Here is a 16,459-nt window from a genome sequence, read left to right as displayed (position 1 = left end):
ACCTTTTACTGTGATCTATTAAAGCTAGGATTGTTTTAAACACATTTATTTTAATAGGCTACAATAATTATATTTTCGGTGTGGTGTACGTAGCTTGCTACTGAAATGGTACGTGTTTTCCTTCTTGTTGTACATGTAGTCACATACTTCTGGTTACATGTACTACATGTTAGTAGTGTTAGTAGCTAATTGGTATATTGCTTGACAACCCGTCTCCAGTGATCAGTTATACATGTATATAGATGTGCATGTTGTACCTGCAAACTGTACACTTGTAACCACCGTTAATTAAAGTGCAAGAATAGCACGACTCTGTGCAATATTGGTGTCCAGAGTACATACTCATTTTAGATGTTAATTCCTTCTCAGTACATGGACTTATCTAGAGCACTAAAGTTCAACCCCTCGGCTGGTGGCATGATTATGAAGAAACCAAAAGAGTGATATAATGCAGTGCATGACTGAGCTGTCTAACATATAGCAACTCAGGAGCTTAAACCAGACAGGAGGCATGCTGAAACATTTGAGAACAGAGTTTTAGACATGCACTGTGGACTAGGATCAACAGCAAAGAAGCCTGGAGTGCCAGAGAAGTATGGCTCCTGGAGTAGGATCCCAGAGTCAGCTAACAGCAACAAACAATTCTAGCTTTTTATTGTAGTGACCCTTTTCCATTGTTCCTGGTACAGAATCGCTTCAGCTGTAAATATGTACCTCGAATAAAGGGCGCCTGTAGCTAGAGGCCAACGTGCAAGTTCAAACAGCAGCAGTTTTTTTAGTATTAAAGACAATTGCTCAACCGTTTCCAGCCTGGGTTTTCTTTCCACGTTGGAGTAGACAGCTATTAGTAGTTATTATTATACGGGTACTAATTTTAGTAATTAACGCTAAATTAAGTACCCGCTATATAATAATAAACGCATTTTAAACCAGACAGGAGTATGAATCTCTTTAAAAAAAACTTTTTTTCTAATAAAAATGTACTTTTGAGAGTATGCTAAGCCCTTTTTTCATCTGTATCTGACTCCAAACTTTCCATTCAACCTTAAAACTCATACTTGTACAGTGGTTTTCCATACCTTTGCAGGCTATACTCCAAGAGCACTGCAACCACAATGTACTGATTACCTGTCTGTGTTATTTTAGTCCACCCACACATCACAAAAATCAATGATGGGTAAAATACTGGCTATTGCAGACTTTTCACACAACTCAAGGGCTCTACTTTCACAGCACTCCTTCTATAATTATAATGCTTGAGGTCAACAAGCTGCTTTCGGAAATATCCAATTTTGAGCCTAGTAAATATAGGCCCTCCGCTCCCTATAGCTATGCATACAAGTTTTAGCTCATATCATTTAGCCACAATGAACCAAGCAACAAGTTAGCTGAGCTACCATCAGAGCTACCATCACTTCAGTCAGACAAAATATGAGACACCTGGAACATTTAGCGGCTATTATAATTATTTGGCGAGTGAGCTATTAGAATTTGGCGATTTTTAATTTGACGTCTTAGGCTACTACAGCAATTAGGTCCACTAATTTGGCAGTTTTGAAATTGCTAAATTAAAACCAGTTATATACAGTTTGAATTTTGCAGGCCATAGCAAGTAATTTTGTTGGCTTGTTACTAACAATCATAAAGAAGCCAACCAAAATACTATATTTACTACATTGTGGTTGCAGTGCTCTTGCAGTATAGCCTGCAAAGGTAAGGAAAACCACTGTACATCTTTGGGCCAATGAATTTGCTACAAATCCGCCCCCTGAAAAATCTAAAAATGCTAAAATTACTAAAGTAACTTTAAGTTCCCATAAACCGTATCTTTACTCACACAGAGCATTTGAAGGCTCAAAAAAGGATTCTAGAAGCACAACTGTCCACTGAGACTCCCCCTAACAATCACACCCTCACTCCCTCCAGTACAAAACAGACTTGACTGTATTACTCAAAACCCGTGGAATCCGAAAACCGTGAGACAAAATCAGGAACTCTGAGGGGCTCTCTTCAACTAAATTCACGAATTCAACCCACAATCTCCTCTGCAATGACCTACACAACTCAAATTTCGCCTCTACAACTAATTCAAAAGCAACCCTTAATCACGAAGACATGACAATAAGTAACATCGCTACCCCTACTATACCAACGATTACTCCATCTAAAACAGACTCTAAGAACCTAGCTCCCCCAAACATTGGCACAAGATACTCCGCCCACTCATGTCTCCGCCCTCAGTAGTTGTAAGAGGAAGCTCATGTTGTCGGCCAAACAGAGCACAAAGAAAGTGAAAAACTGAGCTCAACTTGTGGGCCATCACCAGCTGGCAGGAACTCTGGTTGTTAAGAGAATTGCAATGACTTGTAGCAAATGTATGCCTTCTCTGCGTACTTATTTCAAACCACAATAAATTTGTGTTTTAGTATCACATTGTTCAAACTGTTTGTTACATGATCTACATATTGAGGTACTGAGGTACTGCATGTGCTCTGTTTCATTAACGATACCGTCAAGGTATTAATTTACAAAACATCTGCAAATCTGTATAGATCTATAATTATAGCTATAGTGTCACATAAAAGAGTTCACAAACTTGAGAGTACGTGCACGCATGCATGAGCATAATTATGCCATTTATAGTTTTATAGAGTCATTCATGCATAGGCCATAATAATCATAATAATTAGCATTTATAACTATAGAGTGGCCAGTATATTCTGTGTGTATGTGTCAAGATTGTACCATGCACTGAATGCGAAAAGACTATACAAGAATAAAACAATCATGCATGCAGAGAGAGCGTTTCACTGAACTATATAGGTTAAACGATTTTTTTCTTGTTCAACACACATTGTACAAAACACAACATACACAACCACACATTAGTGATAAAGCTGATCTGAGGGTTCTGTTCTGATATCTCTATAGTCGATAATCATGGAGCACTGTATTACGTGCACCTTCTCACAGTGCCTGTACATGGAGGAGGCACACACACAGATTTGACATTAGATGTATATGTATAATTGGCTCATGCATCGGTAGTGACGTAGGCCCAAACCCATGTGACACTCATGCATTTGTCTGTGCCACAACTATTACATACAAAATTATTGTTGTTATTATTATTAAATTATGTGTGTGCACTTATAATGTGTACTGTAACATCGTTTACTCTGTCATTTACTAATTTGTACTGTAGCTACTGTATAGCGGGTAATTTTTGTGGGAGTAAAATATTTATTATTTTCGTGCATGGGCAAGCTGACCTCCAGGAAATTTTAACGTAGGCGTGGCTTACCGGAACGTAGGAATGCAGCCACGAGACTAAACGAAATTTTACTCACGAATACCACCGTTTTTCGAGTTAAACGTATTTTTTACCCCACGAAAATTACCCGCTATACAATATATATATAGGGTTTCTGTTAGGAATGTTAAGTAGGTTTATTACTTCCTGTGGAGCAGAGCCTGACAATAGATTCTTTGTTGTAAAAAGGCCTGTGTGTCTCTCTTGTCGTTTAGTGTATATGTATGATCTTAGTTGTTACAATTGATCTTGAGCTGACTCCGTTGCTATAGCTACTTCTAGCACTCAACTCTGCCAACAATGATTCTACCACAATAGGTTCAACGTCACTATCCTGAGCTGTATACGAAATATGAAACAAATGGGTAGTTCATTACTCGCTATGCGGTATATCCATAATGTCTGGTGCATGCACAGCAAACCACACAAGCAACTTGTGTCTTATAAAAGGGTGATGTACATACACTGAAAGGAATGCAATAAATCATGTTACACAGCTTCACTCATGCGCATGTTGGACTCAGTAGTGCCGTTTGCCCTCGTGACCTGCGTCACTACTGAGCAAATATATCCCATGTGGCACTTGTGGCTGTGTCACAACTATTACAATGAAGTGAGATCAACAGTGACCACACAACTGTGTGCAATTAGTGGTCTTGGTTGACTGCACTTTAACTTTAAACTAACCTACTTCATATATCCTTGAAAAAATCTGGCTAGAGACTCATGATAAAATGCATGCTTGGGAAGTTTCTATGTGATTTAGAAGCCGGCCCACATGCAACCAAACAGCTACATGCACATGTATGTATAAATGAACAGATGTGAAAGTGTGGTCATTAATGACAACAATGCTATAGGAACACATTATCATGGTGTTGGTGATCTGACAAGGGGAACTATTAGACCATCATGATCTGGCATAAGACATGGGATAGCACACTATAATTTCTAGCTCCTATATAGCGATCTTATCCTAATAATTATTATTCTAAATTTGTGATCACAATTATGGTAAGACCAGGATAGCTCGTAATTGCCAGCCACAGAATACCATAATGGATCTTTATCCCAAAGGTGCATGCTTTAAATTTATGAACACAAAAAATCATAAACGTGCCTGATTATATGTACTAGCATGGCCAGTAAAAGTCATTGCGGTTACACTTCTTTCCCAGAAGAGTTGTATAAAATTAAAGAGTTGATGACTGGCTTTCAATAGTTCATAATACGTGTAGCAATTTTTTTACTGGTCCGTACAGTATAATATTTAACCAATGCAGTGATCTGTAGTTTTATGTTACACACAAACGACATACAAACTCGAAGTTACAAATTCAGACCAAACTCAGTACAAAGCAAATCCAAATGACAAGCAAATCCAAATGACAAGGCTGAAGCAATTCTTTGTCCATTATTAATTCAGCTGGGGAGAAATATAGACTCGCCAGCCAGCCCTTCCTCGGGGTAAGGGACTGGTGGATTGCCTATCTGAGAGTTGTGCCTTACCCCGAGGAAGGGCTGGCTGGCGAGTCTAGGAGAAATATGGGTGCTTCAAAGTAACGCAAGAACATTTAGCATGGTAGTAGGTGTTTCTTAAGTCATGTGACATCTCCCATCGCCCAGTATGAGGGTTCTGAAAGAGAACATGTTCTTTGTGCTGAATAACAAGATCATCAAGAGTGTGATCAATTTTTCCACGGCAGCCTTGACACCTGGAGATCCTAGAGTTCGAAAAAAGAATCCGAAATAGTTGACCCACTGAGTGCTGAGGAGATCGAGATGGATGGTATAGTGGGGGTGGCCCAGAAAGAGGACCTTGCACACTGTTAACAGAAATTGGAGAATAAACTCCAACTGAATTGTGACCAAAAGTGGCATACAGAGCACTTATTCCAACAGAGTACACATTCCGTTGTGATGAAGCAGATGGAGCAGACAATTCATGCTCAGAGCTACCAAAGGGAGAGTTCTAGAGAGAGGGTGGGCAGGGTGTCCTTGATACTGATCGTTTTTTCACTTCACCAATGTTGTTGTTAGAGTCAGAAACGATGACTATGGGACTATTTACTCATTTTGAGCCCGGATTCAAGAAGATAATTATAACTACTATAATTATTATCACCATGTGGCTTGAACGCGCATGCGCACAAAGTAGTCTATGTGTAAAAAAAGTTCATGTCCGTGTCCATATCCGGTGTCCGTGTCCGTGTCCAGCTTTTCCATGCACCCGTTTTGGACTAGATCTTTGCGACCGTGTCCATGTCCGGTGTCCGTGTACGTGTCCTGCTTTTCCATGCACCCTAAAAATTAGACTGAATAAAATAATAATGTTTATTCCATTCCTGTCTTCTCTTCTTGAACTTCTTGCTTCTTGATGTTCCTCTTAGGTATTTCACTTTCATTATTGAGAAAAGAAGGCCGGTGAAGGAGGCTAACTCCTCAATTCCCTGAGTGAAGTGCGGCCTGGGATCGAGACGTATAATATACTTCTGTCCAACAACCACTTATTATTATCTTCAACAAGATTACAGGACAAAAACAAATAATTATTAATCAATGTCACATTTATCTTATCATTAATGTACTACTGTAATGAAAAAGAAAGGGAATCAAAACTAAAAAACATTTGCAATGTGAACGTTGCGGATTGCCAGGAAAAGGAAAAGCACAAAAAAGCGAAGAAACAAGAAATTCGGCGAGTGCATAACTCCAATCCGTTACAACGTCATTAACATGTACAGTCGAGTGGCCTACTGTTGATAATGATTTTAGAATCAAAACACAAGTTGGGTAAAAATGAACTGAGAAGAATTCACAATCATCCACTCACACATCCAACACTTGCATGATTGCTCAACACTGTAAGGGAAAACATCACAAACACAATACATACCTTGCAAAAAATTTATAAAAGTTACAGAAGGATTTGCGGAAAAGCACAAAAACAAAACAAAAAATTGCTTAAAACAGTACATGTGAATGAAGTTGTAACGGATTGGAGTTATGCACTCGCCGAATTTCTTGTTTCTTCGCTTTTTCGCGCTTTTCCTTTTCCTGGCAATCCTAGCAACGTTCACATTGAATGTTTTTTAGTTTTGATGTATTGTATAAATGTCCATCAACTTCACACACAGGTGGGAATGATCTCCTTTGGATTCTGTCTGACTTTAAATGCCTCAAGGGAGACAATCTACTGTTCTATGGACCAGACGACGTAAGTTAATTGAGCTTTAACCTTTGGTCTACAATCACCTACTGGGTCTTCTTTTTGTTCGCAGGAATACATTCCTCCTCTGGCGTGTAAGTTCAGCGTAGTTGGTCTAAATGGTAACCTGCTGGCTGTGGCAGACGAGGAGGGAATTGTAGGACTGTACGACACAGGGAGAAAACTATCGGACCTCAAACAGTCTAAACTTTCCAGTACGATTAAAATACTCGTGTACAGTACGAGTTATGAGTACATGGTTTACCAGTGTTTCTTTTAGCGTGGGTTGGCAGGTAATTTTTCTACCAGCAAGTAAATGTCCTACTTACACCAGTCAATCACCCCCTTAACACAGAGCGCAAATTTTCACCCACTTGCGCAAAATCGTAAAAGAAACCCTGGACTTGCCATCATACCAGTACTGCTATTACTAAGTTTGAAATCTTATTAATTGAAGCTGTTTCTTTGTCTCAGAATTTGAAGCCCACAGAAATGCAGTGTTTGATATTGCTTGGTTGCCTGGAGGCACACAACTTGTGAGTCACTCAATGTACTTGTTGTTAATGTCAGTATTGAGCCCATCGTAAGCTACTTACGTGTTAACTTCCCTCTCCTAAACATTGATATCAGGTGACTGCCTCAGGGGACCAGCAACTGTGTCTATGGGATGTGGTTGGGGAGACACTCCTGACCACTTTCTCTGGTCACAAGGGAAGCGTCAAGTCGGTTTGTGTCAAGAAGAACGAGCCCAGTGAGTCAAATGGTCTCTCAATGATAGTCATAATGAAAGCACCGCAAGTACTGATGCCTCGGTGGAGGCTACTAGCTATTAAATACACACATTAATTTTAATAAGTGGGAAATTATTGAATGATTGTTGCTAAAAACGTTCAAAGTCCATAATTAATGGCTGCTGAACAGTGCAGCTTTGCAGCTTTTTTCTCACTCTTGTAGCGTTCTAGTGCAGAGCTAACTACTAAGTACGATAGTAACACTCAGTGAACAAGTTTTGCTACCTAATATTCTGAAAAGGTACATGTATGTATAACTCGAGAACGAAGCATTATTTTTGCACAACACAACTAGAAGCCCCTGTAGGTGTGATAGTGTCTGGTAGTCGTGATGGCAGTATCATGGTGTGGGACACTCGGTGCACTGGTAAAGGGTCATCGCAGAAACCTATCAACATCATACACTCGGCACATGAGAAAGAGGGACGAAGACAAAATGGCCGCAATAAAGCAACGTGTAGTGCGTCTAGTGTGACAGCTGTGCTCTTCCATGGAGACAAGATAGCTTCCTGTGGGACCAGTGATGGGTGAGGAGTTTGTACAAGAGAATAACTGGAAATCTGGTGTAGGAGATCTCCGTGTGTTTTATATGGTGTCCTGACTTAAGCACTAACTACTGTATACCCTATTACTAGGGCTGAAAACCTTTGCGAATGAGCCAAATCAGCAGAAAGTGTAACTTTTTGCGATCCTAACTATTGTGTTCTGGCCAGGATCATGTGTCAGTACCAATTTTTTTGCAAAGTGATTAACGCTCGCAAATTTGATACTCGCAAACATTTTAATTGTTAGTATCACTGATTGTTTGAGTATTCCCTTTTGTTATTCAGCATGCATTGGCATTGCACCCAAAATGTTATCTTTAATGATCACAGTGACAACTGCTCCCCTACAGTGTTGTGAAGCTGTGGGACATGCGACGATACTACACAAACCACAAACGTGCCCCACCCCCCTGCTGGCACTCGTTTGCCCCTGTGGAGAGAGGGGGGCGTGTCTACGGGTTCAACTCCCTCGTGGCCGACACCCATCAGAGCGCTCTCTATGCCAGTGCCACTGATGACATGTGAGATGTTTGTGCTAGACAGTAATTGGTACATGTAGTAAGTAGAATAATGAGCAGGTGTCCCTTCATAATACAATGAGCATGTGTGTGGGCGTGCCCTAGAGTGACACTTTGCATCAGTTTCAATGGCGGATCCAGAGGGGGTTCTTCGGGTTCAATTGAACCCCTCTGAGACATAAGTGAGTGGGAGGGAGGCTTAAGCAACTAGTTAGCTAGTTTTCCTACTAGCTTCATATGCATTTATTAGTCTTGCATATCATGCGAAGGTTTGTTTGCGCAGTTTTAGTGACTAAAAGGCTAATAACTCTCCAGCGTATAATGACTGTTAGCTGACCTTTTTTTGTCAATGATTTAATGCGCATGCTAGTAGAAGTGACGACCTTTTTTTTAAGGTAAAATTCAGAGTCCTTGTCCCACTCAACTAACTGGTACTGGAAACCTCCTTTCAAGAATTCTAGATCCACCACTGAGTTTTCACTCCAATTGATATATGTAGTACCATATTTCTATTTTCATGTTGTGCTGTGTTCTCCCAACTATATTACAATGTACACATGCGCTTATGACCATCACAGCATCTACAAGTACAGTACAAGCACCCTGGGGCAGGCACCTATGGATGGCTACAGTGGACACAAGAGCTCCTCTATGTTCTACTCCAAGGCCTGTCTCAGTGGGGATGGGGAATATCTACTGACTGGCTCCAGCTGTGGCTCTGCCTATATCTGGAAGGTGTGTGGAGGCACTATATACAACTGTACCGTGTAGCTGGTAATTTTCAGGGGGGGGGGTTTCGGTTGAAAACACTGGACACGAATATTTTACCCACGAATGAAGCGACTGTAGTGCAAGCAGCAACCACGAAAATAACAATTTAACTGACTGAATATTTTGCCCCCGAAAATTACCTGCTTTACGGTAGCTCACTCTAAGAATCTGTCTACCTACCAGCGTCTGGCTAGTTTTAGTGTTACTATACCAAGGTACTGTGCATGCATGTCCCCTATGCAGTCAAATTGTTAGCGAGTCACATTAGTAGTAGAGATAAAATTGAGTTGGTGCATTTCATGACTGTACTATTAGAATGTACACTGCTAACGAAGTGATACCCTCCCCCCCTAGGTGAGGGACTCCCGAGTTCCCCCTCTACTGCTCCAGGGTCATAGCAAGGAGGTGACAGCTGTAGACTGGTGTCCCACCAACCTGGACAAGGTGCGTAGACATGTACTAACACTACTCTTGGAGCCTTAGAACCCTTTTGCTAAGGACAACCATACTTACCTTTTACTATGATCTATTATAGCTAGGGTATTGTTTTAAACATTAATTAGGCATGTGCTAAATGTTCAATATTTCGGTGTGTTACGTGTATACGTAGCTTATTTGCTACTGAAATGTCTTCTGGGTGTATATGCAGTCACATACTTCTCGTTACATGTACTACATGTATAGTGTGTTAGTAGCAAGGTTGGTATTATGTGAGCTAGTTTTGTGTTTCTCATCTTGACAACCATGTGTCCAGTGATCAGTACCAAATGCATGTACCGTATATGCTCGATCAGAGGCCGCACTCAAATAGTAGCCTCCTTTGCTAGCAAAATTTAGTAGCTGCTCTCAAATAGTAGCCTCAGTGAACTTTGACTCTAGCATTTCTGCACGTGGCAGCCAAAACAAATTATTATAGCTATATGTACGTAGGTACAGGTAGTGCTTCACAAAGACTTTCTCATGGCAGAGTTCAAGTTTATGTAGGTGAAAATAACTTTTGATGACAAACTAAAGGTTGTTGAATTAGCTGGAGCTAATAAACGCCGCTCGTGAACAGTGGCCTCTCTCAAATTGTAGCCTCCTCTTCCAGCACAATGAAACATTTAGTAGCCGCGGCTCCTGATCAAGCATATACGGTATATATAGATGTGCATGTTGTACCTGCAGACTGTACACTTGTAACCACCCATTAGAGTGCATGAATAGTACGACTGTGCAATATTGGTGTCCAGAGTACATACTCATCTCAGTACACCCTAAAATGGAGTGACGTACATACAACACATGAAGTGTATTCACACCTTAGATTGTACAGCTTGTGTTCTACGTTATAGTTAGAACATGGGCATGAGGTATCTATGTGTTATAGTGTCCCAAAGCTCGAGGGCTTTAGCCCGAGGGATAAGGGACACTATAACCATAGATACGAATGCACATGTTCTAACTGATTTAGATCCCAAAACCTATTGGCTACTAGAAATGCACTAGCTTAGCAACAGTCAACCTATATAAACAGCCAACCTAGCAACTGCATCATTATTCTTTTGAAAACTAATATCTGAAGTTGGCATCTCTGTGTCTCTACTAAATCTGTGGTCTCTATAATTATATTCAAGTCAACCCTGTTCCTCCACCTCAGTTTGATGGACAAAATTATAGTCCTAGCTCCACCCACAAGACGGAAACATCCAGCTCCTCCCCCAGTTTTGCAGCAAACAAGCCCAGCACACTTCCCAAGAAACAAGCGGCTCGTACTACTGTCACAAAGCAAAAGGAAGACACCTAAGCTATAATTTGCAGCAAACAAGCCCAGCAAACGAGCGGCTCCTATACTACTCTTGAACAAAGCGAAAGGAACTTTAGGAAGAAGCCAAAGCTAGAATCCCAGCACTTCCTTACATCCAGCTCCTCCCCCATGCAGCCTTGCAGCAAAAAAGCACAGCACACTGCCGCCCAAAAAACGAGGGTCTCCTACTACTCTCAAACAAAGCCAAAAAAAGAAACTAGAGCTTCTCTCTTTCATTCTAGTTCTGTTGTTATATTACTAGACAAAGCATCTAGCTACAATAATTTTTATGTTATTACATGTGCATCTTCTTGTAAATCACAATACAATGTACAATCTTGTAGTTTGTAGCCCAGAGCAATCTATAGTACCGGTACTATATCTCATAGTTCCCTGCTAAATACACTCAAATGGGATCTAATATCCACCAATTAATTATTCCTCACGATCTCTACAGGTGGTGACATGCTCTGATGACAACGACTTGTTTCTATGGCGAGTGATGAGGGGTGGGCAGTGCGCGTGTCAGGAGAGAGGGGCCTGCACCATCGGGGACACTACCCAGTGCAGTGGAGGTGGTGAGAACATAATTATTAATAGAACCTCAACTTGAATAGAATTTGGTTCTGTACGTGTAAATGTGATTGATAGTTGGGTCAGGTGTGTTTCAGTATTGCTAACTTTAACTTCCCATAAACCGTATCTTTACTCACACAGAGCATCTGAAGGCTCAAAAAAGGATTCTAGAGATGTACAGACAAGCACAACCATCCACCGAGACTCCCCCTAAAAATCACACCCTCACTCCCTCCAGTACGAAACAGACTAACTGTATCACTCAAAACCCGTGGAATCCGAAAACCAAGACAAAATCAGGCTCTCTTCAAATCAATTCATGAAATCAACCCACAATCTCCTCTACAATGACTCAAATTTCGAATTCAACCTCTACAACTAATTCAAAAACAACCCCTAATCAAGAAGACATGACAAGAAGTAACATCGCTACCCCTATACCAACGATCACTCCATCTAAAACAGACTCTGAGAACCTCCCCCAAACATTGGCACAAGAGACTCCGCCCACTCATGTCTCCGCCCTCGGTAGTCGTAAGAGAAAGCTTATGCTGTCGGCCAAACAGAGCACAAAGAAAGTGAGAAAGAGTTGCTCAACTTGTGGGCCATTAGCAGCCGACAAGAAGTACGTATGTCGCTAAGAGAACTGCACAGACTTGTAGCAAATGTATGCCTTCTCTGCGTAGTTATTTCAAACCACAATAGAACACTTTCTGTTTCAGTATCACGTGTGACATTGTTCAACTGTTAAATTTGTCATATAATAATTATTATTGTTGTTGACCAAGTATAATTTGCATATAATAATTATTATACATATCATGTATATAGCGTGAAATTTTCGCTGTGTTCGTCCACAAAAATTTATTAATTCCAAGAAAATTGTTCTTTAAAATTTTCTGCTATAATTATAACATACATACAACGTGCAAAGATTAAATTAGGCGTAGCCTGCATGACGAGAGTGTTTTAATTATAGGTAATTAAGCAGTCAACCCATGAAATTTATTCAACGAAAATAATTATGCTTTTAGAGGCTATTTCACGAATTAAATGTAAATGCCTCGAAAAATGGACGCTGCTACATCGACGCTATTATGTTGTGAGATTGTATGTACAGGATATCAACACGTACTAGCTATAGCTGTACGTATGCTGAATGGAGTATAGTGTACCACGCTCATATTGTAATGACCTTCTAACATAAAGTACTATGCAAATCTTGCATGCACACTAAATTATAACCGTACTATGTTGATTTTAAGCGCATGTTCAACTGAAGGTTTTTTGTATGTGTCAATTATTATTGCACAAATACAGCTAGAGTTCACTGTACAATAATTATAGGAAAACTTGAGTATTACGCTCATCATAAATCATTAATTGTACCACTGATCTGAGGGAAACCCAATTAATGAGGCCACAGAAAAACAACAATAATTACATAGGATTTGTAGCATAATTATGGGATATCAAACTATTTCGACAATTTTCTTAATTTTGTCCACACACACACAATGTACAAAAACAATTAACGTACACGACAATAACCCCACACACACACATTAGTGATCAGTGGCGTAGGAAGCACGGGTGCTCAGGGTGCTGGAGCACCCCCTTATCTCAAGCTACCTTACCTACTTGCTCCATGAAGCTAGCTAGCTTGATATAGCAGCTAGCTAGAAGTTGAGCTAGTAGCTAGCTAGCTCAGTAGTTACTGAGCTAGCTATACTAGCATAGTTACGTACACAGTACAAAGGTCAACTAGATGAACCACATCGTAGATATCTCTTATAAAGAGCAAGCACATTGCGAATCTGCAATGGCAAGTAAACAAGCAAGTCTCCTCTCATTTTTGACATCAATGGTAAGTTTCCATGAACAGCTACTAAAGAGGGTAGCTAGACTATATAGATCAAGTGTAATTGGATCCTAAAATAGACATGCTGTCTAACTGCCGAACGTTCGTTTTCTTCACTGAAACATTCCTCCGAAGTACAATGACACAATGCAATCTTTTTTTATTGTATATTAATACCCACTTAACAGATTCTATAGTATATAGCAGAACTCACGTAGAATTAAATTTTGATACTGATAATTTTATACCAAATTTGCTCAGAATTAATCTCCGGGAATGTAGAATGCCAAAATTTTCCGGGGGCTTGGACCCCCAGATTTGTCCAGCACCCCCTTACAAAAACATCTTCCTACTCCTATGGTGATAAAGCTGATCTGAGGGTTCTGTTCAGGCATCTTTACAGTCCATGGAGTGCTGTATTACGTGCACCTTCTCACAGCTCCTGTGCATGGAGGCAATAAAGAGTGAGTTATTGGGTGGCTAATCAATACAGCGAGCTACATGTATCAATGACTGGTTGTAGGCATCTTTGTGCTGAACCCCTTTCGTACTCTAGAAGTAAAATGTGCATTCAGTTACAGGAGAAAAATTATGAATGACTGAGTATGCATGGACAAAATTATAATAACACCTCAGACTACCTAATTAACAAAAAAGTTTACCGCAGGCAAGAGTATAATACCAAGGTACTGTGCATGCATAGGGGACATGCAGTCAAATTGTTAGCGAGTCATATTAGTAGTAGAGATAAAATTAAGTTGGTGCATTTCATGACTGTACTATACTATTAGAATATACACTGCTAACGAAGTGATACCCTACCCCCCCTCCCAGGTGAGGGACTCCCGAGTTCCCCCTCTACTGCTCCAGGGTCATAGCAAGGAGGTGACAGCTGTAGACTGGTGTCCCACCAACCTGGACAAGGTGCGTAGACATGTACTAACACTACTCTTGGAGCCTTAGAACCCTTTTGCTAAGGACAACCATTTACTATGATCTATTATAGCTAGGGTATTGTTTTAAACATTAATTAGGCATGTGCTAAATGTTCAATATTTCGATGTGTTATGTGTACGTAGCTTAATTGCTACTGAAATGTCTTCTGGTTGTACAGTCACATACTCCTCGTTACAGGTACTACATGTATAGTAGTGTTAGTAGCAAGGTTGGTATTATGTGAGCTAGTTTTGTGTTTCTCATCTTGACAACCATGTGTCCAGTGATCAGTACCAAATGCATGTACCGTATATGCTCGATCAGAGGCCGCACTCAAATAGTAGCCTCTTTTGCTAGCAAAATGGTAGCTGCTCTCAAATAGTAGCCTCAGTGAACTTTGACTCAAGCATTTCTGCACGTGGCAGCCAAAACAAATTATTATAGCTATATGCACGTAGCTACTAGGTACAGGTAGTGCTTCACAAAGACTTTCTCATGGCAGAGTTCAAGTTTATGCAGGTGAAAATAACTTTTGATGACAAACTAAAGGTTGTTGAATTTAGTCTCGAATACCCGCCTCAACCTAAAAGCTTGAGCTTTTAGGTTGAGGCGGGTATTCGAGACTATGTTGAATTAGCTGGAGCTAATAAACGCCGCTCTTGAACTGTGGCCTCTCTCGAATTGTAGCCTCCTCTTCCAGCACAATGAAACATTGAGTAGCCGCGGCTCCTGATCAATTCAAGCATATAAATTATACGGTATATATAGATGTGCATGTTGTACCTGCAGACTGTACACTTGTAACCACCCATTAGAGTGCAAGAATAGCACAACTCTGTGCAATATTGGTGTCCAGAGTACATACTCATCTCAGTACACCCTAAAATGGAGTGATGTACATACAACACATGAAATGTATTCACACCTTAGATTGTACAGCTTGTGTTCTACTAATTATTCCTCACGATCTCTACAGGTGGTGACATGCTCTGATGACAACGACTTGTTTCTATGGCGAGTGATGAGGGGTGGGCAGTGGGCGTGTCAGGAGAGAGGGGCCTGCACCATCGGGGACACTACCCAGTGCAGTGGAAATGGTGAGAACAAATTAATAATTATTAATAGAACCTCAACTTGAATAGAATTTCGTTCTGTGCGTGTAAATGTGATTGATAGTTGAGTCAGGTGTGTTTCAGTATTGCTAACTTTAACTTCCCATAAACCGTATCTTTACTCACACATGTACAGAGCATCTGAAGGCTCAAAAAAATTTCTAGAGATGTACAGACAAGCACAACCATCCACCGAGACTCTCCCTAAAAATCACATCCTCACTCACTCCAGTACGAAACAGACTAACTGTATCACTCAAAACCCGTGGAATCCGAAAACCGAGGCTCTCTGCAAATCAACTCACGAAGTCAACCCACAATCTCGTCTACAATGACCCCCACAACTCAATATAACCTCTACAACTAATTAAAAAGCAACCCTAATCAAGAAGAAATGACAACAAGTAACATCGCTACCCCTATACCAACGATCACTCCATCTAAAACAGACTCTGAGAACCTCCCCAAACATTGGCACAAGAGACTCTGCCCACTCATGTCTCCGCCCTCGGTAGTCGTAAGAGAAAGCTTATGCTGTCGGCCAATTGCAAACAGAGCACAAAGAAAGTGAGAAAGAGTTGCTCAACTTGTGGGCCATTACCAGCCGACAAGAAGTATGCCGCTAAGAGAACTGCACAGACTTGTATATAGCAAATGTATATATGCCTTCCTGCGTAGTTATTTCAAACCACATGTACAATAGAACACTTTCTGTTTCAGTATCACATGTGACATTGTTCAACTGTTAAATTTGTTTTATTATCATAATTATAATAAATTATTGTTGTTGACCAAGTTGACCAAGTATATAATTTGTATACCATGTACATATAGCGCGAAATTTTCGCTGTTTGTATATATATAAATTAGCAATATCCACAAAAATTAATTCCACGAAAATTGTACTTTAAAATTCTCTGCTATACATACATTTTGTAACGTGCAAAGATTAAATTATGCGTAGCCTGATGGCCCGGCCGCCGGGAGTGCTTAATAATTATAGGACGGTAATTAAGCAGTCAACCCATGTCAACGAATTGTC

At 40.4% G+C, this 16,459-nt stretch overlaps 2 protein-coding genes across 2 annotated transcripts in view; both read left to right on the top strand.

Moving 5' to 3' along the window:
- The window catches only part of LOC135339652 (serine/threonine-protein phosphatase 6 regulatory ankyrin repeat subunit B-like), a gene marked incomplete in the record, with an annotated part of 1,209,744 nt that overhangs the window by 436,319 nt on the left and 756,966 nt on the right, over positions 1 to 16,459 (top strand).
- On the top strand, positions 4,840 to 12,285 carry LOC135339699 (denticleless protein homolog). The gene is made up of 10 exons (XM_064535937.1): positions 4,840 to 6,530; positions 6,595 to 6,736; positions 6,996 to 7,057; positions 7,152 to 7,272; positions 7,620 to 7,839; positions 8,208 to 8,378; positions 8,954 to 9,110; positions 9,501 to 9,590; positions 11,390 to 11,510; positions 11,650 to 12,285. The coding sequence occupies exons 1-10, from the start codon at positions 6,399 to 6,401 to the stop codon at positions 11,829 to 11,831; spliced, it is 1,398 nt and encodes a 465-aa protein (XP_064392007.1). The 5' UTR covers positions 4,840 to 6,398; the 3' UTR covers positions 11,832 to 12,285.

This window comes from Halichondria panicea, chromosome 8, assembly GCF_963675165.1.
Source record: "Halichondria panicea chromosome 8, odHalPani1.1, whole genome shotgun sequence".
Classification (NCBI taxonomy): Eukaryota; Metazoa; Porifera; class Demospongiae; order Suberitida; family Halichondriidae; genus Halichondria; species Halichondria panicea.
Note: the sequence above shows the minus strand (reverse complement) of the source record. Positions and strands in the feature narration are given on the sequence as shown.